Source organism: Squalius cephalus (assembly GCF_949319135.1).
Source record: "Squalius cephalus genome assembly, chromosome: 23".
Classification (NCBI taxonomy): domain Eukaryota; kingdom Metazoa; phylum Chordata; class Actinopteri; order Cypriniformes; family Leuciscidae; genus Squalius; species Squalius cephalus.
This window is the reverse complement of record NC_137144.1, coordinates 16,208,412-16,233,617: the sequence shown is the minus strand read 5'-3', so window position 1 is coordinate 16,233,617 and position 25,206 is coordinate 16,208,412. Positions and strand designations below refer to the sequence as shown.

At 38.3% G+C, this 25,206-nt stretch overlaps 4 protein-coding genes across 5 annotated transcripts; 2 read left to right on the top strand and 2 right to left on the bottom strand.

The window, feature by feature from the left end:
- Positions 1 to 281: 281 nt before the first annotated feature.
- Positions 282 to 13,373, bottom strand: edc3 (enhancer of mRNA decapping 3 homolog). Its single transcript, XM_079859079.1, has 7 exons — positions 13,250 to 13,373; positions 12,840 to 13,012; positions 12,295 to 12,584; positions 11,367 to 11,711; positions 11,142 to 11,295; positions 10,842 to 11,059; positions 282 to 2,727 (listed from the first exon to the last, which is right to left on the bottom strand). Exons 2-7 carry the CDS (start codon positions 13,001 to 13,003, stop codon positions 2,393 to 2,395), a joined length of 1,506 nt encoding a protein of 501 aa, XP_079715205.1. The 5' UTR covers positions 13,004 to 13,012; positions 13,250 to 13,373; the 3' UTR covers positions 282 to 2,392.
- Positions 13,374 to 14,887: 1,514 nt separating this feature from the next.
- On the top strand, positions 14,888 to 17,210 carry kxd1 (KxDL motif containing 1). Of its 2 annotated transcripts, none has more exons than XM_079859826.1 (5): positions 14,888 to 15,066; positions 15,151 to 15,252; positions 15,337 to 15,489; positions 15,690 to 15,736; positions 16,610 to 17,210. In XM_079859826.1, exons 2-5 carry the CDS (start codon positions 15,158 to 15,160, stop codon positions 16,864 to 16,866), a joined length of 552 nt encoding a protein of 183 aa, XP_079715952.1. In that variant the 5' UTR covers positions 14,888 to 15,066; positions 15,151 to 15,157; the 3' UTR covers positions 16,867 to 17,210. The 2 variants fall into 2 exon arrangements, with proteins under 2 accessions (XP_079715952.1, XP_079715953.1); XM_079859827.1 differs by having other exon boundaries at positions 14,916 to 14,973; positions 16,610 to 17,204.
- Positions 17,211 to 17,426: 216 nt separating this feature from the next.
- On the top strand, positions 17,427 to 22,849 carry ergic2 (ERGIC and golgi 2). Its single transcript, XM_079858638.1, has 14 exons — positions 17,427 to 17,597; positions 17,857 to 18,002; positions 18,558 to 18,666; positions 18,758 to 18,804; positions 18,887 to 18,954; positions 19,026 to 19,066; positions 19,205 to 19,306; positions 19,728 to 19,823; positions 20,021 to 20,076; positions 20,302 to 20,400; positions 21,244 to 21,341; positions 21,513 to 21,675; positions 21,750 to 21,829; positions 21,913 to 22,849. The coding sequence occupies exons 2-14, from the start codon at positions 17,897 to 17,899 to the stop codon at positions 21,976 to 21,978; spliced, it is 1,131 nt and encodes a 376-aa protein (XP_079714764.1). The 5' UTR covers positions 17,427 to 17,597; positions 17,857 to 17,896; the 3' UTR covers positions 21,979 to 22,849.
- A 60-nt stretch (positions 22,850 to 22,909) lies between these two features.
- On the bottom strand, positions 22,910 to 24,399 carry LOC307150953 (uncharacterized protein). Its single transcript, XM_079858639.1, has 3 exons — positions 24,163 to 24,399; positions 24,004 to 24,073; positions 22,910 to 23,928 (listed from the first exon to the last, which is right to left on the bottom strand). The coding sequence occupies exons 1-3, from the start codon at positions 24,288 to 24,290 to the stop codon at positions 23,656 to 23,658; spliced, it is 471 nt and encodes a 156-aa protein (XP_079714765.1). The 5' UTR covers positions 24,291 to 24,399; the 3' UTR covers positions 22,910 to 23,655.
- Between the last annotated feature and the right edge of the window lie 807 nt (positions 24,400 to 25,206).

Genomic DNA, 25,206 nt, shown 5'->3' with positions numbered 1-25,206 from the left:
CTCATGCTTTTGTAAAGAAAAAGGCATAAGAATGGAAAAAAGAATGGAAAGTAGCTTTCAACTTTTGATACTGAACAAAACCTCTCGGAACCTTCAGAAACGTATTCAATTATGTCATTGTGACAAATGTGGGGGAGCCACACAAATGAGCATCACCAGATAACAAAACGTTTTCAAAAATCTTTTAAATTGCTCAACAGAATTTGGTCATAGTTTTTATGACTCCTACAGAGGAATGATTTATATCAAACTGCATTTTAACATACATCTAAGGCATCAAATATTCAATTGAATAAAAAAAAAAAAACATTTGTACAGCAGTAATACTTTTTAAGCTCAAGTAACGAGTCATAAAGACCAGCAATTGATTTTTACCACCATTTTTAAGCTTTTTGTCCTGTATTTGCTCAGTAAATGCTGTATAATTAGACATATGTTCTCCTTTCTGCATTCATCCACTATAAGATTAACCTTTACTTTCCTGTGTTCTCAAAACATGGACAATGCAATCTCTTTAGCATCATTAACTTATTAACGCTTTCAACAATTGCCTTTTCTTTCCTTCGCTTAGCAATAACAATTTCCTTCGCTTTTAAGCTCAAAAGCTAATTCAATGAGCCCATTGGCTCTCCAACAGCCACCAGAGGCCGCACCAATGACCTAACAGACACGAACATCAACAGAAAAAGCTAATAGGAACGCCAAAATTCACATTTAATTTTTTTTTCTCAGGACTGAGAATAGCTGATGAGTAAGGTCTGATGGTTTCTAGTTTATCTAAACACTTATGACAAGAAAATTAGACATCTGGGGTGGTCAACTTTAGAGATTTCACCCCTAGATTGTACATAGCCACAAAAAAAGAAAAGAAAAGAAAAAGAAAAAGGAACAATGACCATTATGCCAAAACAATGAATGTGGCTTATGAACAGAAAACAAAGATTAAAGTCATACAGCAGAAGAAAAAAATCCTCTAAATTAAATGTGGGAGAAGGAAGAAACAAAATATTCAAATTCAGAAGACAATAAAGCTTAAATGAAAAAAAAAAAAAAAAAAAAAAAAAAAAACAGTAAAAAATAAAGTCTTATGAAAGCAGTATGTTATTACTGGCGTCACCTGTGAAACAATTTTAAGTTCATTATTGTTGCATATGGATCCTGAATAGTAAGTGCCTCTTATTTTAACTTAGAAGGCATATGGTAATCTGCAGGTACAAACAAAACTCTCTTTGTCTTTATCAGTGCTTTTGAAAAACTCATCATTCATTACCTAAAAGTACTGAGTGAGCAGCACACACTGACTTTCTGCTCTGTAATGGGTTTGTGCACACAACAATATAACCTATAATAGAATCACAAATCGATTTCAGCAAGCAGGTTTATTGCAACACATGGAGCATCTCTCTTAATAAAACACCCTTGTTTGATATAACCAAACAAGCAATACCGACTCCATCTGAAACCCATTTAAAACAGGATCTAATGAGCTGCTTTTTTTTTTAGCACTAAGAACGGAAACAAAAAGGAAATGAGGTAAAGCACAGCAATGAATATAAGCATAAGAAAATTGGTGGTATTGGCCAATGACTGCTTAAAACGGTCAGTAATGGTCCAAAGTCAACCAAATTTGACAAACAGTTTTTTTTAGTACACTTACCTTACCATTCAAGTGTGCAACATTTTATCACTGATAAGAACCCAGTCAATCTGACATATTTACAGCACACTGGGCTTGGTCAACAAAGCAAATAACGCTTTGAAACGAGATTTTTGCAAGCAATAAACTGCCTCAATCTCTGTGCCTTAACATTGACTTTCATCAATCTGGCACAAAAAGGAAAAAAAGGGAGAAAAAAGGCAAAACCCTCATCTAATGCACATTTTTCCATGAAAAAAATATGAAAGTCGGTCGAAATCAGCACATCCGACTGTAAACTAAAAGCAAATTCTTCTATTTGAGATGCTGAAAGTAACAAAATAAGATTCAAACATGCCATAAGACCAATTAAGTTGCATTAAGTTTGAGCCAGTTTTGATGTTTTTGTGGAATATCTGCATAATTTTTTAATGGGTTATGAAAGTTGTTTCATCTAAAAAGATCAGCCTTGCATATTAAAGTGGCCGTGTGGAAGATTTTTGTAAGAATATGAAGCAGACGGTGAGTAGACTGATATTGGTTCCACTTCTGGCATATCAGGTTTGTCATAAGAGCTGGTATCGTTTTCCACCACTTCCCTTTGATGGGAATCATCACAGAAGTAGAGAAGAATTTGAGAAAAAAAAATAAGAGACTGAGAAGTTCCAGTTCTGCTGCAACATTCAAACCGACATCTGTTCATTCTTAAAATCTTTAAGGCAGGTTCAGTGAGCCTTGACCGTGAAGGTCAATGGCTTATTCGGAGTGCAGCGGGATGACGAATTTACATCCAAAGGGGGAGTGGTATTTGATCCCCACTTCTTGGAATACCTGTCGGGGAATGCCGATGTCACATAGGTAGACTCGGCCGGCGCCCTCGGACAGAGGCAGTGGGAGGCCCAGAGAAAGTGACCATTTGGCTTCTACGGCGTGCGCCTGTCCACTTACTGGAGGGTCGATGCTCAGGACGGGGGCTCTATTCTGGTTGGCCCAGTCGGCGGCGGCCTTGTACCAGGGCTGGTCCCTCAAGAATCCGTTTTCGTGCGAGTCCAGGCAGTTTATGACCAGGTCAACTGGCGTCTCAGGCAAGTCTGAGGGCGAAATGACATTTGTTTTAAATGAGTGGATGATCAGACCAAAGGTTACTAATGTAGTTTAACTCTTAACACAAAGTAATTTCTAAATAACATCTTCATTGACTTTCATAGGTGTTCTGGTATATTATGTAAGGAGGGTGGGTGGATGCAAAGTAAACGTGTTTTTGCAATTCTGTGTGGAAGTTTCCAAGACCTCCAAGCCCATCTAAACAAAGCATTCAGGTGGGTGTGTTAGGAACATATGTGAGATACAGAAACTGTGATAAAGGTTTCATGCACCAAATGTGTGTTGATGGAAACAGATCTTTGAGTTTAAAAAAAACCTGGTGATCCAATCACAAATGCTCAGATCTTGTATGAATGAGGGGAGGGTTTTGGGTCTCTGATTTAGTTGATAAAGCCCAATGCTGCTCTTTAATGTTGTTCATATTCTTTAATTTGATTAGGGATGCCCGATATTAAAAGTCTGTATAATACATTAAGTTGTTTATTATTTCCATTGTATGGCTGATAACCATTAAATCGACAATATTTAAATTCTATACTATTATGTATGGATGCACCGATACCACTTTTTCCAGAATAAATCATTTAAATATATATTTTTTTAAATATTGGAGAAACCATAATCAATCATATTAGTTGGCTTTATTAGTTTAGCAAATAGATGTTTGCTTGAGTTATTTTTATGCTTAATTATGTCTGTTAAAATGTATTGTACGAGCTGCTGGTTACCGTTCTGTTCACAGTTCATTCTATTATTCTATCGTATATCATACAGCACACATTTTAAGCAGCTCCAATGCAGATAATGTTTTCCTGTTTAGGGAACCACATATTATACATATATGGTTATAAAACATGTACAGTTCATGTTTTATACTTAGGCTACATATACGATTTAGTTTTAATCCAACTGACTCGTGCTGAGTTAGAGAACAGCAATCAAGCGCATGCAACGGAAGTGTGCTCTCTCTTTACAGCCAAATAACATTAGTAATAGGCACATCATTTTACTAGCTTTGCTATTGACATATCCGACCGAAATACAAACTTTCCTGCAAAGTCTGTGAGAAAGGGATGTGAGCTTGACACACTCACTATGTTTGAATTGAATTTAGATTGGATTTAGGCTTTTATTCACATATAAACATTAATCAACTCAGACAGTAGTGGTAAACGGAAGCTCAAGCATGTTCGGTTCATTCTCGTGTTACGCAGCACGTTTGAGCTTCCTCAAGAACCAATGAGGTTCATTCTCGTGTTACGCAGCACGTTTGAGCTTCAGAAAGAATCAATGAGGTTCATTCTCGTGTTACGCAGCACGTTTGAGCTTCAGAAAGAATCAATGAGGTTCATTCTCGTGTTACGCAGCACGTTTGAGCTTCCTCAAGAACCAATGAGGTTCATTCTCGTGTTACGCAGCACGTTTGAGCTTCCTCAAGAACCAATGAGGTTCATTCTCGTGTTACGCAGCACGTTTGAGCTTCAGAAAGAACCAATGAGGTTCATTCTCATGTTACGCAGCACGTTTGAGCTTCCTCAAGAACCAATGAGGTTCATTCTCCTGTTACGCAGCACGTTTGAGCTTCAGAAACAACCAATGAGGTTCATTCTCCTGTTACGCAGCACGTTTGAGCTTCCTCAAGAACCAATGAGGTTCATTCTCATGTTACGCAGCACGTTTGAGCTTCCTCAAGAACCAATGAGGTTCATTCTCCTGTTACGCAGCACGTTTGAGCTTCCTCAAGAACCAATGAGGTTCATTCTCATGTTACGCAGCACGTTTGAGCTTCCTCAAGAACCAATGAGGTTCATTCTCGTGTTACGCAGCACATTTGAGCTTCAGCAAGAACCAATGAGGTTCATTCTCGTGTTACGCAGCACGTTTGAGCTTCCTCAAGAACCAATGAGGTTCATTCTCCTGTTACGCAGCACGTTTGAGCTTCCTCAAGAACCAATGAGGTTCATTCTCGTGTTACGCAGCATGTTTGAGCTTCCTCAAGAACCAATGAGGTTCATTCTCCTGTTACGCAGCACGTTTGAGCTTCAGAAAGAACCAATGAGGTTCATTCTCCTGTTACGCAGCACGTTTGAGCTTCCTCAAGAACCAATGAGGTTCATTCTCATGTTACGCAGCACGTTTGAGCTTCCTCAAGAACCAATGAGGTTAATTCTCCTGTTACGCAGCACGTTTGAGCTTCCTCAAGAACCAATGAGGTTCATTCTCATGTTACGCAGCACGTTTGAGCTTCCTCAAGAACCAATGAGGTTCATTCTCGTGTTACGCAGCACGTTTGAGCTTCCTCAAGAACCAATGAGGTTCATTCTCCTGTTACGCAGCACGTTTGAGCTTCCTCAAGAACCAATGAGGTTCATTCTCGTTACGCAGCACGTTTGAGCTTCCTCAAGAACCAATGAGGTTCATTCTCCTGTTACGCAGCACATTTGAGCTTCAGCAAGAACCAATGAGGTTCATTCTCGTGTTACGCAGCACGTTTGAGCTTCAGCAAGAACCAATGAGGTTCATTCTCGTGTTACGCAGCACGTTTGAGCTTCAGCAAGAACCAATGAGGTTCATTCTCGTGTTACGCAGCACGTTTGAGCTTCCTCAAGAACCAATGAGGTTCATTCTCCTGTTACGCAGCACGTTTGAGCTTCCTCAAGAACCAATGAGGTTCATTCTCGTGTTACGCAGCACATTTGAGCTTCAGCAAGAACCAATGAGGTTCATTCTCGTGTTACGCAGCACGTTTGAGCTTCCTCAAGAACCAATGAGGTTCATTCTCGTGTTACGCAGCACGTTTGAGCTTCAGCAAGAACCAATGAGGTTCATTCTCGTGTTACGCAGCACGTTTGAGCTTCCTCAAGAACCAATGAGGTTCATTCTCGTGTTACGCAGCACGTTTGAGCTTCAGCAAGAACCAATGAGGTTCATTCTCGTGTTACGCAGCACATTTGAGCTTCAGCAAGAACCAATGAGGTTCATTCTCGTGTTACGCAGCACGTTTGAGCTTCCTCAAGAACCAATGAGGTTCATTCTCCTGTTACGCAGCACGTTTGAGCTTCCTCAAGAACCAATGAGGTTCATTCTCGTGTTACGCAGCACGTTTGAGCTTCAGCAAGAACCAATGAGGTTAATTCTCGTGTTACGCAGCACGTTTGAGCTTCCTCAAGAACCAATGAGGTTCATTCTCCTGTTACGCAGCACGTTTGAGCTTCCTCAAGAACCAATGAGGTTCATTCTCGTGTTACGCAGCACGTTTGAGCTTCAGCAAGAACCAATGAGGTTCATTCTCGTGTTACGCAGCACGTTTGAGCTTCCTCAAGAACCAATGAGGTTCATTCTCGTGTTACGCAGCACGTTTGAGCTTCAGAAAGAACCAATGAGGTTCATTCTCGTGTTACGCAGCACGTTTGAGCTTCAGAAAGAACCAATGAGGTTCATTCTCATGTTACGCAGCACGTTTGAGCTTCCTCAAGAACCAATGAGGTTCATTCTCCTGTTACGCAGCACGTTTGAGCTTCAGAAACAACCAATGAGGTTCATTCTCCTGTTACGCAGCACGTTTGAGCTTCCTCAAGAACCAATGAGGTTCATTCTCATGTTACGCAGCACGTTTGAGCTTCCTCAAGAACCAATGAGGTTCATTCTCCTGTTACGCAGCACGTTTGAGCTTCCTCAAGAACCAATGAGGTTCATTCTCATGTTACGCAGCACGTTTGAGCTTCCTCAAGAACCAATGAGGTTCATTCTCGTGTTACGCAGCACATTTGAGCTTCAGCAAGAACCAATGAGGTTCATTCTCGTGTTACGCAGCACGTTTGAGCTTCCTCAAGAACCAATGAGGTTCATTCTCCTGTTACGCAGCACGTTTGAGCTTCCTCAAGAACCAATGAGGTTCATTCTCGTGTTACGCAGCACGTTTGAGCTTCCTCAAGAACCAATGAGGTTCATTCTCCTGTTACGCAGCACGTTTGAGCTTCAGAAAGAACCAATGAGGTTCATTCTCCTGTTACGCAGCACGTTTGAGCTTCCTCAAGAACCAATGAGGTTCATTCTCATGTTACGCAGCACGTTTGAGCTTCCTCAAGAACCAATGAGGTTAATTCTCCTGTTACGCAGCACGTTTGAGCTTCCTCAAGAACCAATGAGGTTCATTCTCATGTTACGCAGCACGTTTGAGCTTCCTCAAGAACCAATGAGGTTCATTCTCGTGTTACGCAGCACGTTTGAGCTTCCTCAAGAACCAATGAGGTTCATTCTCCTGTTACGCAGCACGTTTGAGCTTCCTCAAGAACCAATGAGGTTCATTCTCATGTTACGCAGCACGTTTGAGCTTCCTCAAGAACCAATGAGGTTCATTCTCCTGTTACGCAGCACATTTGAGCTTCAGCAAGAACCAATGAGGTTCATTCTCGTGTTACGCAGCACGTTTGAGCTTCAGCAAGAACCAATGAGGTTCATTCTCGTGTTACGCAGCACGTTTGAGCTTCCTCAAGAACCAATGAGGTTCATTCTCCTGTTACGCAGCACGTTTGAGCTTCCTCAAGAACCAATGAGGTTCATTCTCGTGTTACGCAGCACATTTGAGCTTCAGCAAGAACCAATGAGGTTCATTCTCGTGTTACGCAGCACGTTTGAGCTTCCTCAAGAACCAATGAGGTTCATTCTCGTGTTACGCAGCACGTTTGAGCTTCAGCAAGAACCAATGAGGTTCATTCTCGTGTTACGCAGCACGTTTGAGCTTCCTCAAGAACCAATGAGGTTCATTCTCGTGTTACGCAGCACGTTTGAGCTTCAGCAAGAACCAATGAGGTTCATTCTCGTGTTACGCAGCACATTTGAGCTTCAGCAAGAACCAATGAGGTTCATTCTCGTGTTACGCAGCACGTTTGAGCTTCCTCAAGAACCAATGAGGTTCATTCTCCTGTTACGCAGCACGTTTGAGCTTCCTCAAGAACCAATGAGGTTCATTCTCGTGTTACGCAGCACGTTTGAGCTTCAGCAAGAACCAATGAGGTTAATTCTCGTGTTACGCAGCACGTTTGAGCTTCCTCAAGAACCAATGAGGTTCATTCTCCTGTTACGCAGCACGTTTGAGCTTCCTCAAGAACCAATGAGGTTCATTCTCGTGTTACGCAGCACGTTTGAGCTTCAGCAAGAACCAATGAGGTTCATTCTCGTGTTACGCAGCACGTTTGAGCTTCCTCAAGAACCAATGAGGTTCATTCTCCTGTTACGCAGCACGTTTGAGCTTCCTCAAGAACCAATGAGGTTCATTCTCGTGTTTCACAGCACGTTTGAGCTTCCTCAAGAACCAATGAGGTTCATTCTCCTGTTACACAGCACGTTTGAGCTTCAGCAAGAACCAATGAGGATAATTTTCATGTTACGCAGCACGTTTGAGCTTCAGCAAGAACCAATGAGGTTCATTCTCGTGTTTCACAGCACGTTTGAGCTTCAGCAAGAACCAATGAGGATAATTTTCGTGTTACGCAGCAGGTTTGAGCTTCAGCAAGAACCAATGAGGTTCATTCTCGTGTTTCACAGCACGTTTGAGCTTCCTCATGAACCAATGAGGTTCATTCTCGTGTTACGCAGCACGTTTGAGCTTCAGCAAGAACCAATGAGGATAATTTTCATGTTACGCAGCACGTTTGAGCTTCAGCAAGAACCAATGAGGTTCATTCTCGTGTTTCACAGCACGTTTGAGCTTCAGCAAGAACCAATGAGGATCATTCTCGTGTTACGCAGCAGGTTTGAGCTTCAGCAAGAACCAATGAGGATAATTTTCGTGTTACGCAGCAGGTTTGAGCTTCAGCAAGAACCAATGAGGTTCATTCTCGTGTTACGCAGCAGGTTTGAGCTTCAGAAAGAACCAATGAGGATAATTTTCGTGTTACGCAGCAGGTTTGAGCCTCAGCAAGAACCAATGAGGTTCATTCTCGTGTTTCACAGCACGTTTGAGCTTCAGCAAGAACCAATGAGGTTCATTCTCGTGTTACGCAGCAGGTTTGAGCTTCAGCAAGAACCAATGAGGATAATTTTCGTGTTACGCAGCAGGTTTGAGCTTCAGCAAGAACCAATGAGGTTCATTCTCGTGTTACGCAGCAGGTTTGAGCTTCAGAAAGAACCAATGAGGATAATTTTCGTGTTACGCAGCAGGTTTGAGCCTCAGCAAGAACCAATGAGGTTCATTCTCGTGTTTCACAGCACGTTTGAGCTTCAGCAAGAACCAATGAGGTTCATTCTCGTGTTACGCAGCAGGTTTGAGCTTCAGAAAGAACCAATGAGGATAATTTTCGTGTTACGCAGCAGGTTTGAGCCTCAGCAAGAACCAATGAGGTTCATTCTCGTGTTTCACAGCACGTTTGAGCTTCAGCAAGAACCAATGAGGTTCATTCTCGTGTTACGCAGCAGGTTTGAGCTTCAGCAAGAACCAATGAGGATAATTTTCGTGTTACGCAGCAGGTTTGAGCTTCAGCAAGAACCAATGAGGTTCATTCTCGTGTTACGCAGCAGGTTTGAGCTTCAGAAAGAACCAATGAGGATAATTTTCGTGTTACGCAGCAGGTTTGAGCCTCAGCAAGAACCAATGAGGTTCATTCTCGTGTTTCACAGCACGTTTGAGCTTCAGCAAGAACCAATGAGGTTCATTCTCGTGTTACGCAGCAGGTTTGAGCTTCAGAAAGAACCAATGAGGATAATTTTCGTGTTACGCAGCAGGTTTGAGCCTCAGCAAGAACCAATGAGGTTCATTCTCGTGTTTCACAGCACGTTTGAGCTTCAGCAAGAACCAATGAGGTTCATTCTCGTGTTACGCAGCAGGTTTGAGCTTCAGCAAGAACCAATGAGGATAATTTTCGTGTTACGCAGCACGTTTGAGCTTCAGCAAGAACCATTGAGGTTCATTCTCGTGTTTCACAGCACGTTTGAGCTTCAGAAAGAACCAATGAGGATAATTTTCGTGTTACGCAGCACGTTTGAACTTCAGCAAAAACCAATGAGGATAATTTTCGTGTTACGCAGCACGTTTGAGCTTCAGCAAGAACCTATGAGGTTCATTCTCGTGTTACGCAGCACGTTTGAGCTTCCTCAAGAACCAATGAGGTTCATTCTCGTGTTACGCAGCACGTTTGAGCTTCCTCAAGAACCAATGAGGATAATCATCGTGTTACGCAGCAGGTTTGAGCTTCAGCAAGAACCATTGAGGTTCATTCTCGTGTTTCACAGCACGTTTGAGCTTCAGAAAGAACCAATGAGGATAATTTTCGTGTTACGCAGCACGTTTGAACTTCAGCAAAAACCAATGAGGATAATTTTCGTGTTACGCAGCACGTTTGAGCTTCAGCAAGAACCTATGAGGTTCATTCTCGTGTTACGCAGCACGTTTGAGCTTCCTCAAGAACCAATGAGGTTCATTCTCGTGTTACGCAGCACGTTTGAGCTTCCTCAAGAACCAATGAGGATAATCATCGTGTTACGCAGCAGGTTTGAGCTTCAGCAAGAACCAATGAAGTTCATTCTCGTGTTACGCAGCAGGTTTGAGCTTCAGAAAGAACCAATGAGGTTCATTCTCGTGTTACGCAGCACGTTTGAGCTTCAGAAAGAACCAATGAGGATAATCATCGTGTTACGCAGCAGGTTTGAGCTTCAAGAACCAATGAAGTTCATTCTCGTGTTACGCAGCAGGTTTGAGCTTCAGAAAGAACCAATGAGGTTCATTCTCGTGTTACGCAGCACGTTTGAGCTTCCTCAAGAACCAATGAGGTTCATTCTCGTGTTACGCAGCACGTTTGAGCTTCTGCAAGAACCAATGAGGTTAATTTTCGTGTTACGCAGCAGGTTTGAGCTTCAGCAACAAGTGGTTGTAATATTCCCTATATTTACTGTAAAACCACTGTTAAGCAAGTGTTTAAGTAACATGATGTTAGTAGAGCCCCCTCCCCCCCAATTCAGATTTAAGAGGTTAAGATTAACGATTAATTGATCATTAATTTAAACAACGATTGATTATGGGAATGTATGTAAACTGACATCCCTAATATACACCTATATGTTATACCATGCATGATTATTAAATGTAGATGCAACAGTGCCACACCTTTCACATTAGAAACCACTTTGCCTCCCGTCTTCCCAAAAAGTGCAAGCTCGCTGGTGATGGCCTCTAACATCTTGACAAAATTTGGCAGGAAAAGGATGACCTCCACTTCATGGTTGGCCAAGTGACGGCCACAGCTGATGCCCTGAGCGCCCTGGACATGTGGTCCACACAGCAGGGCTACTGTGGGCCGTTGATGCACATTCTTTGGAGTAAGTCTAGGAGAAGAACCAGACCAATGATAACCAGACTCTCTGAAGATATTTCTGACAATGCAATTCCTGTTTAAGCCCCACAAACCTGTTCGGGCCTCCAAGTAACGTGAGGGCCATCTGACTCGCACATACGCCCGTCATCTCAAGCCTGCGCTCCAGAGAGAGACCGTGACTTTCTGCTGCAGCTAACAAACGCTTGTGCAGCTCGAAAGAGATGCTGGGTACCACCAGCCCTGAGTCTGAGAGAAATAGCATGAATTAAGATAAAGTAAGCAAAGTTATTTAATAGTTAATGAGGTCAGATTCGTACCAGTGCTATACTCTTTCGTTCCATTCTGTGGAACTGTGATCTGTCTGTAGACAACAGGTTTGGCCTCCAGGATGTTCTCGTCATGTCGGTATCGTGATGGTGTTTGCTCTCCAGGTGTCCCTCGAGATCTCGCACCATTGCCTCGCCGTTCTGACGAATCAATCTGCGAGAACACAGCAGCCTTGTCGAACAGCGCCAGATTCCCCTCAAAATCAAAGTCCTCATCGAGAACATCATCTATACCGTCTCCAAAACATTCATCGTCTTTGTTTTTCATATGACCTCCGTTCTTCAGGCCATTCTTTTTTGGTGTGGCCTGATTTGGACCTTTGCAACTAGATGACCCTAGAAACAAAGAAGTTAAAGTGAGAATTAGTTATTTTCATATTTATATATAAATATATATATATATAAATAATTAGTATTGTCATTTTAAAGTCGTAAATATTGTATTTTAAATTAAATATTATATTTTTCTTAATATTTTTACTAAATAGTTTACAATGAAATATTACAATAGTAAAAGCCCTGTTTTGTTATTGTGTTATTTTATTCACCATAATTTTATTTTATAACAATAATAATATCAATACGTTATTAAAATGTTGTTATTATATATCAATACATTTATTTAATACACACACACACATATATATGCACATATTTACCGATATGTGTGTGTGTGTGTGTGTGTGTATATATTTTTTATTTTTTTTCTGTTTCTTCATGTAATCACAGACAGACTTGCTGATGGTGAGAACAGATCTCCGTGTGGAGCACTGTATCTCACTGTATTATTACAATTAATGGCAAAAGGAATGTTTGGAAATGTAAAATAATATTTTCTACTGACACACTACAGCAAAAGATCCAAACGACTGGCTTAAACCTTTTTTTTGGAGAAAATACTAACGTGCCACAGACTCACAGGAGTTGTGTCTTCGTCTAAAGCCTTTACTTTGGCCAGCCACGTCCATGTGACGTTCACCGTAACTCTTGGAGTAGTGTGGCACCGGAGACACCCCTCCTTCCTGCAATTTGGGTTCAGTTTTATTAGGTACCGTCACCGGAGCGCTGTTGACTAGGGCACCACCACCCTTGTCCTTGCGTCCGCCGTGCGGCGTCAATGTGGAATTGGAGTCTGGACCATTCTGCTTCGGGACTTCAGCGGAGCTCTTACGGATCTCAAGGATTTTGAGATCTTTAATGTCCATGGCACTGCGGATTAGAAAGGAGTATTTGTTTAATACAGTAACTACTTGTGTTTGGTATTCAAATTCTGATGATCAAGTATTAAAAGCTGTATTAAGAACTGGACTTTAAAGTACATATGGACTTCAAAATCCTACAGAAATGTAGAATGTGTCCACTGAGACAAGGCTGCCTACCTTACAAACATCTTTGAACTTCATAAAGGATCAAAAACAGACACTACAATGTCATACAAGGCATAGAATAGGTTTCATTATTTACCTGAAAGTGACCTCAGGAACAGTGCACTTGACTCCATTGTGGAAGGGATGTCTGAGAGAGATGGTCTGGCTGGTCTGATCAACTGAAGATACTTCTCCTTGATACACTCCTAGTGTTGCTCCACAGTGGACTGAAACAAGACTGCCAATCCAGTCTGATGCCATTCCGACCAGCTGAAATTAGATTAAAAAGACGTTTGCTATTCTTTACGAGTTTTTTATTTATTTATTAAAACATAATTCTTAAAAACGGGGAATGTGGGAATGCAATAATATGGATGGATAAATCAAGTATCGAACGTTAGATGAGAAGATGCTAATGTTAGCCAGCTAGATGTACAGGACGCAACGGCTTTATAAGCTACTTTTTTCGTCGTCGGTTTTATAAAACTAGTAAAATTACTTCATCACCTGTTATCAAGAGCAACTCCTTTAAATAATACGGGTAACTGTTATATCGTGATAGATTTTTGATGAACTCTTGTGAAGAGCTCGACTGCGCTAACGGCTTCTTCTTTGACGATGCACTATGATCGAGGATCAGTTATGAATCTGTTTACTGCCACTTACCGGACAACCGCCAAAGTACATTGAGTCGCGTGCTGTGGCATAAACTTAAAAATCTTACAATAAGCAATTATTAATATTAATTCATATTTATAATCTTGTTTTATAAACCCGAATTATTATTGAATTATATTATTGCATTATTTGATTTATATAATATTATTGTATCATTAAATAATAGCATTTTATAATTATAATTACCTATTAAATTACATTAATTGTATTATTAAATTAAGCAATATTCGCCACCAGGGGCTTTTGTTTATATTCTAAGGGAAGAAATATGGAATATATATAACCAACATCTAATATTTTAGATAAGCCTTTGAATCTGACACAAACCATCTTCTTGTTAGTTATGGGTGACATTAAGAGAAGCAAGCTAGAGTTTCCTGTTAAGGTCAAAGACAGAAGAGGAACCAGCCTGTAGCGGAGATAGCGTGGGTGCATGGGTGCGGCCGCCTCAGGGCCCCATGCCAATTAGGGGCCCCTCAAACGCCGCTGATCTTGCTTCACTGGACAGGAACGGGGCCCTCGCCAAGTGACACATTGCACGGGGCCCTGGCAAAGTAACATATTTCCGACACATTAACTGTAATTATGAGCCCGAGCCCGATTTAGACCCAACTATTTTTAATACGTTTTAAAACTATTTTTGATGATTCATCAGATATTTTACGTTTTTTTTAACGGTTTTAATTTTAAAATGACTTGGTAGCAGAGGGCCCCATGATGAAGCTCCGCCCCCACTGTACTGAGAGTCTAGCTCCACCCCTGGAACCCGCATATGTCTGGTAGAAACATATCATGCAAAGAACATTGAGGAATTCACAGTGACATTTCCCATAAACTCCAAAAGAACTTGAGATGCCTTCAGGATTATCTGAGCGGTGACAGCACAGAGTTTGTTTGGACAAAAATATGTAGGCTATGTGAAGTGAAGGTGAAGGGAAGGAGAACTTGGCCAGAGGCAGAGGCTCTCATACAGGATCTGATTTGAAGTGTTATTGCAGTGTGCTTTGTTGTGGTGTAGATTAAATTAGTTTTGTATTACATTTCAAATGTGCTTTAACGATTTATCCTCTTCATGTGACAGAATTGTACCTGAAATAGCCATTATAAATTATTATTTAATATTAAACATGAATAAAATGTATTTGAATGTTATATTATTAATAATTATTTAATAATTATTTAATATTAATTATATTACAAATTTATACACACACTACACAAAAGTGGCTGTGTAAACTGTGATAATTTCACCTGAAATATATACATTTGTCATTATAGACAGGTAAGATTATGAAAGTAAACGCTTTATAACATAAAATAAATAAATTACAAAATGATTCAACCATTTAAAATAAATCCCGCGACCCTGGTTTTAATAAAAATCAAACACGCCGCTCTTTCTGGAGAGCCAATCAACGCTTAGAAAATCTCCGTGATCCCGCCTCCCACATTACCTCACTATCATGTGATCATGTGACTATATCACAACAAAAATGTCTGCCTGCTTTTCGCTGCGGGAAATTGTTTAATCGTTTCACAAATATACCAAAAGTGTGTGTGCATTTGAGTCAAAACTACTGCGAAGCTGGCATCAAATGAAGACTTTTTTTTAAACTAACCGAGTCAGATAGTGAATATTTTACCACGTAAGCGACTGTACTTGTTGTATTGTACTGTACTGTACTAATTTGATTAATTAGTAACGCTACTATCTTGTGTTTTGTGAAAAGCGTCATCATGGAGCCCACCGCATCGGGAATATTCTGTAACAGGATGCTCAGCATGGTGAACTCTGAGGATGTGAACGCCATCATTCAAGCTCAGAGACATATGTGGGTTTCCCTATCTAGTGAGTGACCTACCTAGGCAGCATTTTGTACTAGGTTTGTAACCTGATTTTGCTGCATGTCTTCCAGGCTGGACCGGTTTGAGAAGACCAATGAGATGCTGATCAACTTCAATGGGCTGTCCAATGTGCGCTTACAACAGATGAATGAACACTTTCTAATGCACACCCGTACATTAATAGAGATGAAGAAAGACTTGGACAGCATCTTCAGACGAATAAGGTATTATATCCACTAACTATATGGTGAATTAGGGTAATGTTGGACAACTAATATCTGATCTCTTTACATCCATTACAAATTGCAATCAAGTTGAAAGTGCAAACAATGTCTGAAATATATTATTTTACATATGTTTAATACTAATATTACAATGTATGGTGTAACAATCCATTTCCTAACATGATTTTGTGTTTCCTCAGGACTTTAAAAGGCAAGGTTGCGAAACAATATCCAGAGGCCTTTAGCAGTAAGTTATTGTGCATTATTTTATATTGTGATACATTACGATTAATACTGTGGCGATAATTATTTTCTAGATAATTGTGTTATGGAATTTAACCGACACATGTATAATATTTAAAAAGTAAATGACGAAGTAAAACACAAAAACTAAGTCAATAGATTTTTGTCCATGTTAAAACAATGTTTTAACGTTCAATCTTAAATCTTATAGTTAATTTTTTTTTGTAATAATCTAGCATTATTTCTTTAATCTTTAATTACGGCTAAATGATGACAAAATAATCTAAAAAAATTAACATTCACAATTCAATATCAAATATTTACTGATATAATGTTTTTTTCAAAAAAACACCAGTGTACATTAAAGTTAAAAAGTTTGGTTTAGTAAGATTTTTTAAAAGAAATTAATACTTTTATTCAGCAAGTACACATTAAATTGATCAAAAGTGACAGTAAAGATATTAATAATATTACAAAATATTTTTATTTCAACTAAATGATGTTTGGACTTTCTATTAATCAAAGATTCCAGAAAAATACAAATGTATCACTGTTTCCACAAAAATATAGCACAACTATTTTCAACATTGATAATAATTATAAAATTATTAATTATAAAAGCAGCAAATCAGCATATTAGAATGATTTCTGAAGGATCATGTGACACTGAAGACTAGAGAAATTATGCTAAAAAAAAAGTCAGCTTTGATATCACAGGAATAAATTACATTTTAAAATATATTCAAATAGAAAGCAGCTATTTTAAATTGCATGGTAGTGAATTTGAATGGTAGTGTATAATATAAATATTTAGTGCATTTCTAATTTGGACCAGTTTTGCTGGTGTTGTATAATCAAACCACTTTGTTTCCAAAAGGCATCAATGAATGTTCCAACCTGGAGGATGATGATGATGAGTTTGACCCCATCCCTCCCAGTGTGGCCACCACCATCACTACCACTGCAACATCTGAACAGAGCACAGAGTCATGTGACACAAGCCCTGATGTGATATCACCCACCATTAGCTGCTGTTCTGAAGACCCCTCTCAAGAGAACACCGGCACACCAACCTCCGACAGTCATGAACCGGCAGTGTTACGGGACGAGGGTCCCGATTCAGCTGACATTTAAATTTCTAATATGGTGTTTACTACATCCAGAAGCCACTTAATGATGCAACAGCTTAATGTTTACTATGTAAAATTGTGCTACTAATTTGGTGTTATTTTCAGTTTTCTGTTACAACTTTACATATATTTAAATGACTGCTGTGGTAATAGCCTAGAAAATGAATGCAAACTATTTTTTGCAGATAAAACAATTCCAAAGATGGTTATGATACAATTAAATACAGACATGTTTGCCTGGTGTTGTGTAATATTTCATGTTCAAAACCGCAATAGTTATTATTTAGTATTATTTTTTTTGACTCAGAAATGCACGTCATGAATAAAAGCTTTGTAACTGTGACTGTCAGATTTTATTTTAATTAGACTCAAGCTAATTAGGCTTAATTAGACTCGATTAGAATTGCTTGGATTTTTCTCTAAATTCGGAATAGTCTACTAATCTATTTACTAAAACTTAACAATAGAAATAGTACTAGTAGTAAGATAGTATTCTATTCCGAATCCACCCACTTTTCCACGTATTTTTTTATTACAGTAAAATGACTACATTTCCCATAATTCACCGGACCGGATGCTCGCGACTTCAGCACATCAGCGCTATGCATCAGCGTCCCTCTCTTCCGAGTCCTCTACGTGTTTGTCCGTTATTTCACTAAACGCTCAATGTAAAGGATTATTTAGTTAAACACTGTATTTAAAAAAACAATGAGGCACTTAAAATAGCATTTCAAGGTAAGTAGAGAACGAAATAATTAAAATGGCAAGCCAGACAAGGGCACGGCTAGCAGTGGCTAACAGTAACCATAGACAACTGAGATGAACGAGCCTTCACATACAAATTGTTGAAATAAATTCACTTTAAAAAATGTTTACAATCTTATATGTATTAAAACGTTTCGCATATTTAGCATTGTATGCTAATTACGTAGAAAGTTATTGTAATTACTGCTCATAAATGTGCAATTCTTGATGTACAAATGATGAATTGCAGCCTAAATTCATGAGGAAGATTACATCTAACTGCCGTGACGATGAGGAGGCTGAACAAAAAGAAAGCCCTGAACTTTGTGAAGGAGTTGGATGCTTTTCCCAAGGTTCCTGAGAGTTATGTGGAGACGACAGCCAGTGGAGGAACTGGTGAGATGAGCTGAGATTTCATTTGTCATATTGATGTTTGGTTTAAAGAGACTACATAAATACACGTGTGTGTGTGTGTTTGTATCAGTGTTATTTAATTGTTTGTATAAGTAGTAGTAGTATAGTACAGTATAGTATAGTACAATTAAAATACTGTTAGTTTTTATTTTGAATAAAATAAATATTTTGAACGAGTTCTTAATATTCTTGAGTTCTTAACTTGTTTTAAAAGTTGTATATATAGTTTTAATTACTTTTTTTATTTTAGTTTTATTTATTTTAGTACATCAAGTTAAACTAAATGAAAACGAGAAATGCTTCATTGTCAAATAGCTGAAATAAAATAAGTTTATTTAACTTTAATGTATGTTTATTTTAAGTAAAGAAAATGTTTTTTTATTGTTTTAGTTTTTTGTTAAGTATTATATCCCTGGTGTATTAGATAGATAGATAGATAGATAGATAGATAGATGCTTTTTCCTTTCTGACTGTTCTCAAATATTACTGACTTGAAACATCATAAATCAAATGAAATTGTCTTTTTTTCTTTCTCAGTATCTGTGTTGGCCTTCACGGCGATGGCACTCTTGGCCTTCTTTGAGTTCTTTGTGTATCGGGACACATGGATGAAGTACGAGTATGAAGTGGATAAGGATTTTACTAGGTGACTTTAACATAACAGTAAATTGTTATTTTGTATCTGCACATAATATAGATGTGCATTAAAAAGACTAACATTTTATTTCATCCTGCAGCAAACTCCGAATTAATATTGATATCACAGTTGCCATGAGGTGCCAATGTAAGTAAATCGTTCTATAGTAATGTGCTGTATGACTTGCAGCATAAAATTTGTTAATAATCTTTTGAATTTTTTGTTTCAGTTGTTGGTGCAGATGTGTTGGATCTCGCTGAGACGATGGTGGCATCTGACGGCCTGCAGTATGAACCCGTGAGTATCTGAATGTTACTTATTTCCATATTTTATAGCGGTGCCGTAACATGTTTATGACTCTTTCGCAGGTTGTTTTTGACCTTTCTCCTCAGCAGAGAATCTGGCACAGGTACATTTCTTTTCATTACGTTTTCAACCTCCAAAGTGGTTCCTGTGACCTATGACCTTAGGACACAATTGTAATGTCATATATTTGTCAATATAAAGATGTAATTATAATAAGAAAAATCCTTTTTGTGTCCCTCAGAACACTTTTGCTCATTCAGGACCGTCTGCGTGAGGAACATTCACTCCAGGATGTTCTGTTCAAGAATGTCATGAAAGGTGCCCCCACTGCTCTCCCACCCAGGTCAGAACACATGACACCTGTACGAGAACGCATTACACCACGTCAAACGTAAAGTCGGCATGAAACGGAAGTTTTGATAGTCTTTTATTTCCTATTGTGACATTTATATGTCGGCTTCTCGAACAAGAAAAAATGTGGGGCGGGACTTGATTTTGTCCATCGGGAATTGATTGGATGGTTGTGGTTTGCTATTGGTCAATCTTGTGTGAGTGACAGGTTGTCCCGCCCTCTCGTCCATTAACGCATTATCAGAGAAGAGAAGAGATGAGGGGAAGTTATTTTAAATAAAGAAGGCACATGAAGAATGTGCACGGATAAATAATTTATAATAAATACTGCAACATTCCATAAAAAATAAGAATTGTCCATTTTGATTTCATAGTGACTTTAAGGAGTATGTGATTTTTTGTTGACCGTGTAGGGAAGATGACCCCACACAGCCTCTAAATTCCTGCCGGATTCATGGACACCTCTATGTTAATAAAGTAGCAGGAAATTTCCACATCACTGTTGGCAAGTATGTTTCGTTTCATTCTGTTTTTTGCATCCAATCACATTTTGACTCCAGTAAAAGTTGTTTTTAAGTACTGCAAACTTACTTTTAGTTCAAATGCATGTCAGTTGAAGAGTCCAATCGATCGTTGATGTAGTCAGATGATGTACACCTTTGAATGAGACCGAACTGTATATATTCTTATTTCATGTTCATTTCAGGGCCATCCCACACCCCCGAGGTCATGCTCATCTAGCGGCCCTGGTCAGCCATGAGAGTAAGCCGAAGAGCGTCTTCAGACCTTAACTTAGTTTGTTCATATGCATGTTCTGGAAGTGGGTTTTGGTGCTGCAGATATTTTCTGAATGGCTCATTCTATCCAAAACATATCCAGTGCTTTTGCATCCAGACTAGAATGCAATATCTAAAAAAGGAAAAGGTACCTTAAGATTTATGTCCAAGAGGTCAGTTCGCTAATAAGGAGGACTGTTTTATTTTTCAGCATACAACTTTTCCCATCGGATAGACCATCTGTCTTTTGGAGAGGAAATCCCAGGCATATTAAATCCACTTGATGGCACAGAAAAAGTGTCCGCAGATCGTAAGTGATTTTAACATTTATCAAAAATTTCAGGAAAAAAATAAAATAAAAATAAATGTATAATTTATATAAAACATTATATATAAATAATGACAAAACATTTTATTTAAAATATATATTTTTGCATTTTTCTAATTCAATTACATTTGTATTCAAATTGTATCATTCATATATATATATATATATAACTTATTGGATTAGCATAAATACAGTATAAACAATTTACTCTAAACAAAATTATGAGAAATCATGAGCTGAACTCAAAGATGTAAGACTTTCTATGTACACAAAAGGCCTATTTCTCTCAAATATTGTTCGCAAATCTGTGTTAGTGAGCACTTCTCCTTTGCTGAGATAATCGATCCACCTGAGTGGCCTTTTATTGTGGCCAGCCTAAGGCACACCTGTGCAATAATCATGCTGTCTAATCAGCATCTTGATATGCCACACCTGTGAGGTGGAAGGATTATCTCGGCAAAGGAGAAGTGCTCACTAACACAGATTTAGACAGATTTGTGAACAATATTTGAGAGAAATAGGCCTTTTGTGTACATAGAAAAAGTCTTAGATCTTTGAGTTCAGCTCATGAAAAATGCGGGCAAAAACAATAAAAACATTTTTTTTTATAATTTTGTTCAGTGTATATGAATGACTTTATAAATAATATTTATAATTTCTATTAATTTATCATTTAAAAATATATAGTATAAAAATGATAGTGGTCCAAAAGTCAGAATTTTTTTTGTATTTTTCAAATTCAGTAGATTTTTTCCTTAAATTATATTATCAGATTGACAATTTAAAGTTACATTTCTGATTACCCTGTTTTGTCTTTTTTGCTAGATAATCAGATGTTCCAGTACTTTATTACCATTGTGCCCACAAAACTGCAGACGTACAAGTTGTCAGCGGACACACACCAGTATTCAGTCACTGAACGGGTACAGATGGCTTCAAAAGTTCAAAATATATATTCATAACCATCTGTTGTTTTAATTCAAGTTGCAAATCAAACTGACACAATTTTGCTAATTTGAATTTTAAAAAGTGCATAGTGTATGCATGATTGCAAATGATGATCACTGGACTCATTTGGACTCTCTTTCCTTTAGGAGCGAGTGATAAACCACGCAGCGGGGAGTCATGGGGTTTCTGGGATCTTTATGAAGTATGACATCAGCTCTCTGATGGTAAAGGTGACGGAGCAGCACATGCCCCTGTGGCAGTTCCTCGTGCGCCTCTGTGGCATCATAGGAGGCATTTTCTCAACAACAGGTAAATGGACAGAGATCAGCTAATCAAACATATCTCATTTGAAATGATTCCATGATTGTGATTTGTTTCTGCAGGCATGTTACATGGTCTGGTTGGCTTCTGCGTAGACGTGGTCTGCTGTCGTTTTAAACTAGGCGTTTACAAGCCAAAGACTGTAAGTAGTAGCTGGGGTTTTTTATGCATCGTTTTTTAAATGTTTTGGAACTGAGCATTGACTCTTGTTGTCTTTTGTTTTAGATGAGTGTTTTTGATGGCCACATGAACAGCCTGACGCCACTACTTTCTGAGAACACCGAACACTAGCTGGGCTCTTCTACTTACCACGTTTAAAGATCGATTCAGTTAATACATGATATTGAGGTTGACTGTCATTTGTGTTACTGTAAAGAGCCAACTGCACTGACACAATAAACATTACACAGGTATGAATTTATAAATTAGTAATTTCCCCAGAAAATTTTGATTGGTGCAAAATTCAATGAATTTAAATTTGTGGACAGCTTTTTTTAAAGTGCGTTTGTTGTAGAAAAAGATTCTTGCATAAAAGCTTGTTATTGTAATTGCACTCATGAAAACATCTTATATTTTTATTAAAATGTTTCTAAATGCAGGCATTTAAATTATAATTTGATCATCTTCGATTGCATGAAATACTCCTTTTAAAAAGTGCAGATCTGACTATCAGACGATTTAGTCTTAGGCGAAGTGGCATTTAATACAATCTTAAAATATGAACCGAAGTAGCATCAGGAACATTTCAGACACGACCCATTCATGACAGTATTAGCATCTGGCTGGGATGTTTGTAATGATTGTCCCCAGCCAGAGCCGAGATCTCCACCTCAGGAAGGATTGATTATTTTCTATTCATATGCATTTTAAGAGATTGTGTTTGATATTGAAGTAGTGTGAAATAATTCATTTAAAGCATATTGAACATTCTTTCTGAAATCATTTCCCACATTATATTTGCATGATTATAGATCACACTGTAATGATTAAATCAGAAAAGAATTTGTAGTCTGGAGACAAATTACAGTCACCACGTATAACATCCTGTTGGTGTATTTTATGAATTTTAACATGACATTCCCCAGGATTGTGATGTTTCCTTCCCTATTATTCAGCGTGTCTTCTGAGAGTCCAAATAAAAACACTTTCTTATGCACCTGCACACCTGTGATATCTGTTTTTGAGTATCACCGCCGTCTGTTATTGTCTCCTGAGCAGCGAAATAAAATCTTGACTTCATAGTTTGTCCTCGGAAACTTACATTAGTCGCCTCTTGAAGGATTTAAAGCCTGAGGTTAGTTGGGTTTTTATTCAAATGAATAAATATACAATTTATTCTTGCATGTAATTAAACATTCTCATTTGCTTTCTTACCCAAAGGACCCAAGAAAGTGCAAGTGTGCAAATGACAATTACCAGAGAAACTGGTTTAGAAATGACCTTTCTTCAAGCATCAACCTTGTTTCCAGCAGATCACATACAGACCATACAAATCATAACTAGATTGCAATAAAAACAAAAGAAAAATGTGTGAAAAGAGATAATAGTAATAAAAAGTAATTTACTCACTTTCATGTCATTCCAAACCCAAATGACTTTCTTTGTTCTGGGCAACACAAAGGAGAACTTTTGAATGTTCAACTGTTTTCTGCAAAATAATACTTTGTTACGTCATCATAATTCATTAAAAAGCTGTCAAGCTCCAAAAACACTAAAAATGGATCATAAAAGTGGTTATGACGACTCATTCAAACTACTTTTATGTCACTTTTTGAAAGTTGAAAGCTCCAGTCCCCGTTTGCCGTAACTGCGTGGAAAAGAGCAACCGGGACATTCTTCAAATTATCTTCTTTTAAGTCCCACATAAGAAAGCAAGCCAGACATGAGGGTGAGTAAATGATTAAGTATCTCTTAAAATATTTGGTAAAATTATCTGTAACAAAACTTTTGTGTGACTTTAGGCTTAAATTATGTGAAAAAAATCTCTCGAACAAGCTCAAGAGCCTCATCATCCACGCCAGGCTTCTCTGAAGTTCCTGAAGCATCAGGAGGAGATTTTAAACGGCAGTCTGGTTTTGTACTGGAACTTTCTTCCATGCAGTGTCCATATGGCACAGTCTCTTGCTCGGCAATGTTTGAAACATATGTCCTGTCCTGTACATCTGAGTCAGACGTGTCTTCATCTGTCTCTGGAATGAGCATTATCTCCTCCGGGGCCTGCATTGCATCTCTAGCACATGACTATGATTCATAAGAGAAATAATAATAGGTCTGTATCATGTGCCATAATTCATTTATGAGTCAAAATCCTTTTACCTTATCATCCTTCAAAATCCTGAGCGCTGTTTCCACGAGCTCCCTCTCGTTCATCCAGTACGTGACGACACTGAGAAAGACATCGTTGGGCGAAAACAATATTTCATGAAACGTCCGTTCACATTATTATTAATAAGTGATAGTTAAAGGTGTTTCTACCTCCGTCTCTTCTTCGCTCTCCGTTTTGAGGTTTTATGTGATTTCTTCTTTCCCGCTTCTTTATCTTTACTGCATTTAACGTCAGATTTCACCATCCAGAGTGGAAGGTTTCGGGGCTTTTCGGACATTATGTAGTTTAGGTTTCATTTGTACCGAACCAGCCAAGAAATATTCTTTTTAAATTCTTCATTGACTATTTTTAAGATTATGAATGTTGTGTGTGCCACCTTGTGGTCTGGATGATGGTCAAAATGATGATCAATCTCATTATTTTACATTATGCTATCGCTAGTTTCTGCCACTTCTTCACATGTCTTTTTCAGAAGATGTCTATAGAGTCCCCTAATAAAACACAGAAAGCTGGAAATGTCCGTCAATGGCGGGGAAAGAGTTAAGAATTACATAATTGGGGTTAATGAAAGAACTGCAGAATTGTGAGTTGATGAAAAAGCTATGATTAATTAAATCATAAAAATGAATAAATCATTTGAAAATAGAAGATAAATAAATATGATTAAACAAATACAATGATTGAACTAAAAATATGAATATTTTATTTGTTTACCTGCATGTCAATGTGACCATTATCTGACATCAGAGGTTCAATTATTGAAAAATCTACTTAAAATCTCAGGGGTCTCCAAGGTGTCTGGCAAAAAAAAAGGTTTGGGAATCCTTGCATTACATGAACAAATCAATAATAAAAGGCAATAACATTACACATTCGAAGTTTTCCAGGTTTGAAATATGTTTGTCCAGACTTTTGTACAGATCAATAATCAGTGAAGGTCTCTGGATATGATGAAGACACTATTTCACAGTTATATATCAGCAGTGTTTAGTAACTTGCATATTTATTCAACTCATACCTGGTGTAAATGAGAGGTGCTTCAAATGTAGAAGCGTCACAAATTGTTTTACATGGCCCTTCTAAACAATATGATGCACAATAGGATTATGAATAATTTACTGTCATTGCGTGAATATGTAATGTTATTCATAAAAAGTAACTAATCTGATTATGAGCATTTTATACTATAATCT

What these genes read in the sequence shown, in the direction of transcription:
- LOC307150953 (XM_079858639.1), bottom strand. Translation starts at nt 24,290, where the DNA reads ATGTCCGAAAAGCCCCGAAACCTTCCACTCTGGATGGTGAAATCTGAC. An exon ending in AGAGCGAAGAAGAGACGGAG is followed by an intron (nt 24,074 to 24,162) that starts GTAGAAACACCT and finishes TGTCTTTCTCAG; the next exon opens with TGTCGTCACGTACTGGATGA. An exon ending in GGATTTTGAAGGATGATAAG is followed by an intron (nt 23,929 to 24,003) that starts GTAAAAGGATTT and finishes TATGAATCATAG; the next exon opens with TCATGTGCTAGAGATGCAAT.
- edc3 (XM_079859079.1), bottom strand. Translation starts at nt 13,003, where the DNA reads ATGGCATCAGACTGGATTGGCAGTCTTGTTTCAGTCCACTGTGGAGCA. An exon ending in AACGAAAGAGTATAGCACTG is followed by an intron (nt 11,296 to 11,366) that starts GTACGAATCTGA and finishes TATTTCTCTCAG; the next exon opens with ACTCAGGGCTGGTGGTACCC. An exon ending in TTACTTGGAGGCCCGAACAG is followed by an intron (nt 11,060 to 11,141) that starts GTTTGTGGGGCT and finishes TTCTTCTCCTAG; the next exon opens with ACTTACTCCAAAGAATGTGC.
- kxd1 (XM_079859826.1), top strand. Translation starts at nt 15,158, where the DNA reads ATGGAGCCCACCGCATCGGGAATATTCTGTAACAGGATGCTCAGCATG. An exon ending in AGCATCTTCAGACGAATAAG is followed by an intron (nt 15,490 to 15,689) that starts GTATTATATCCA and finishes GTGTTTCCTCAG; the next exon opens with GACTTTAAAAGGCAAGGTTG. An exon ending in ATATCCAGAGGCCTTTAGCA is followed by an intron (nt 15,737 to 16,609) that starts GTAAGTTATTGT and finishes TGTTTCCAAAAG; the next exon opens with GCATCAATGAATGTTCCAAC.
- ergic2 (XM_079858638.1), top strand. Translation starts at nt 17,897, where the DNA reads ATGAGGAGGCTGAACAAAAAGAAAGCCCTGAACTTTGTGAAGGAGTTG. An exon ending in AGTTGCCATGAGGTGCCAAT is followed by an intron (nt 18,805 to 18,886) that starts GTAAGTAAATCG and finishes TTTTTGTTTCAG; the next exon opens with TTGTTGGTGCAGATGTGTTG. An exon ending in AGAAAAAGTGTCCGCAGATC is followed by an intron (nt 20,401 to 21,243) that starts GTAAGTGATTTT and finishes CTTTTTTGCTAG; the next exon opens with ATAATCAGATGTTCCAGTAC.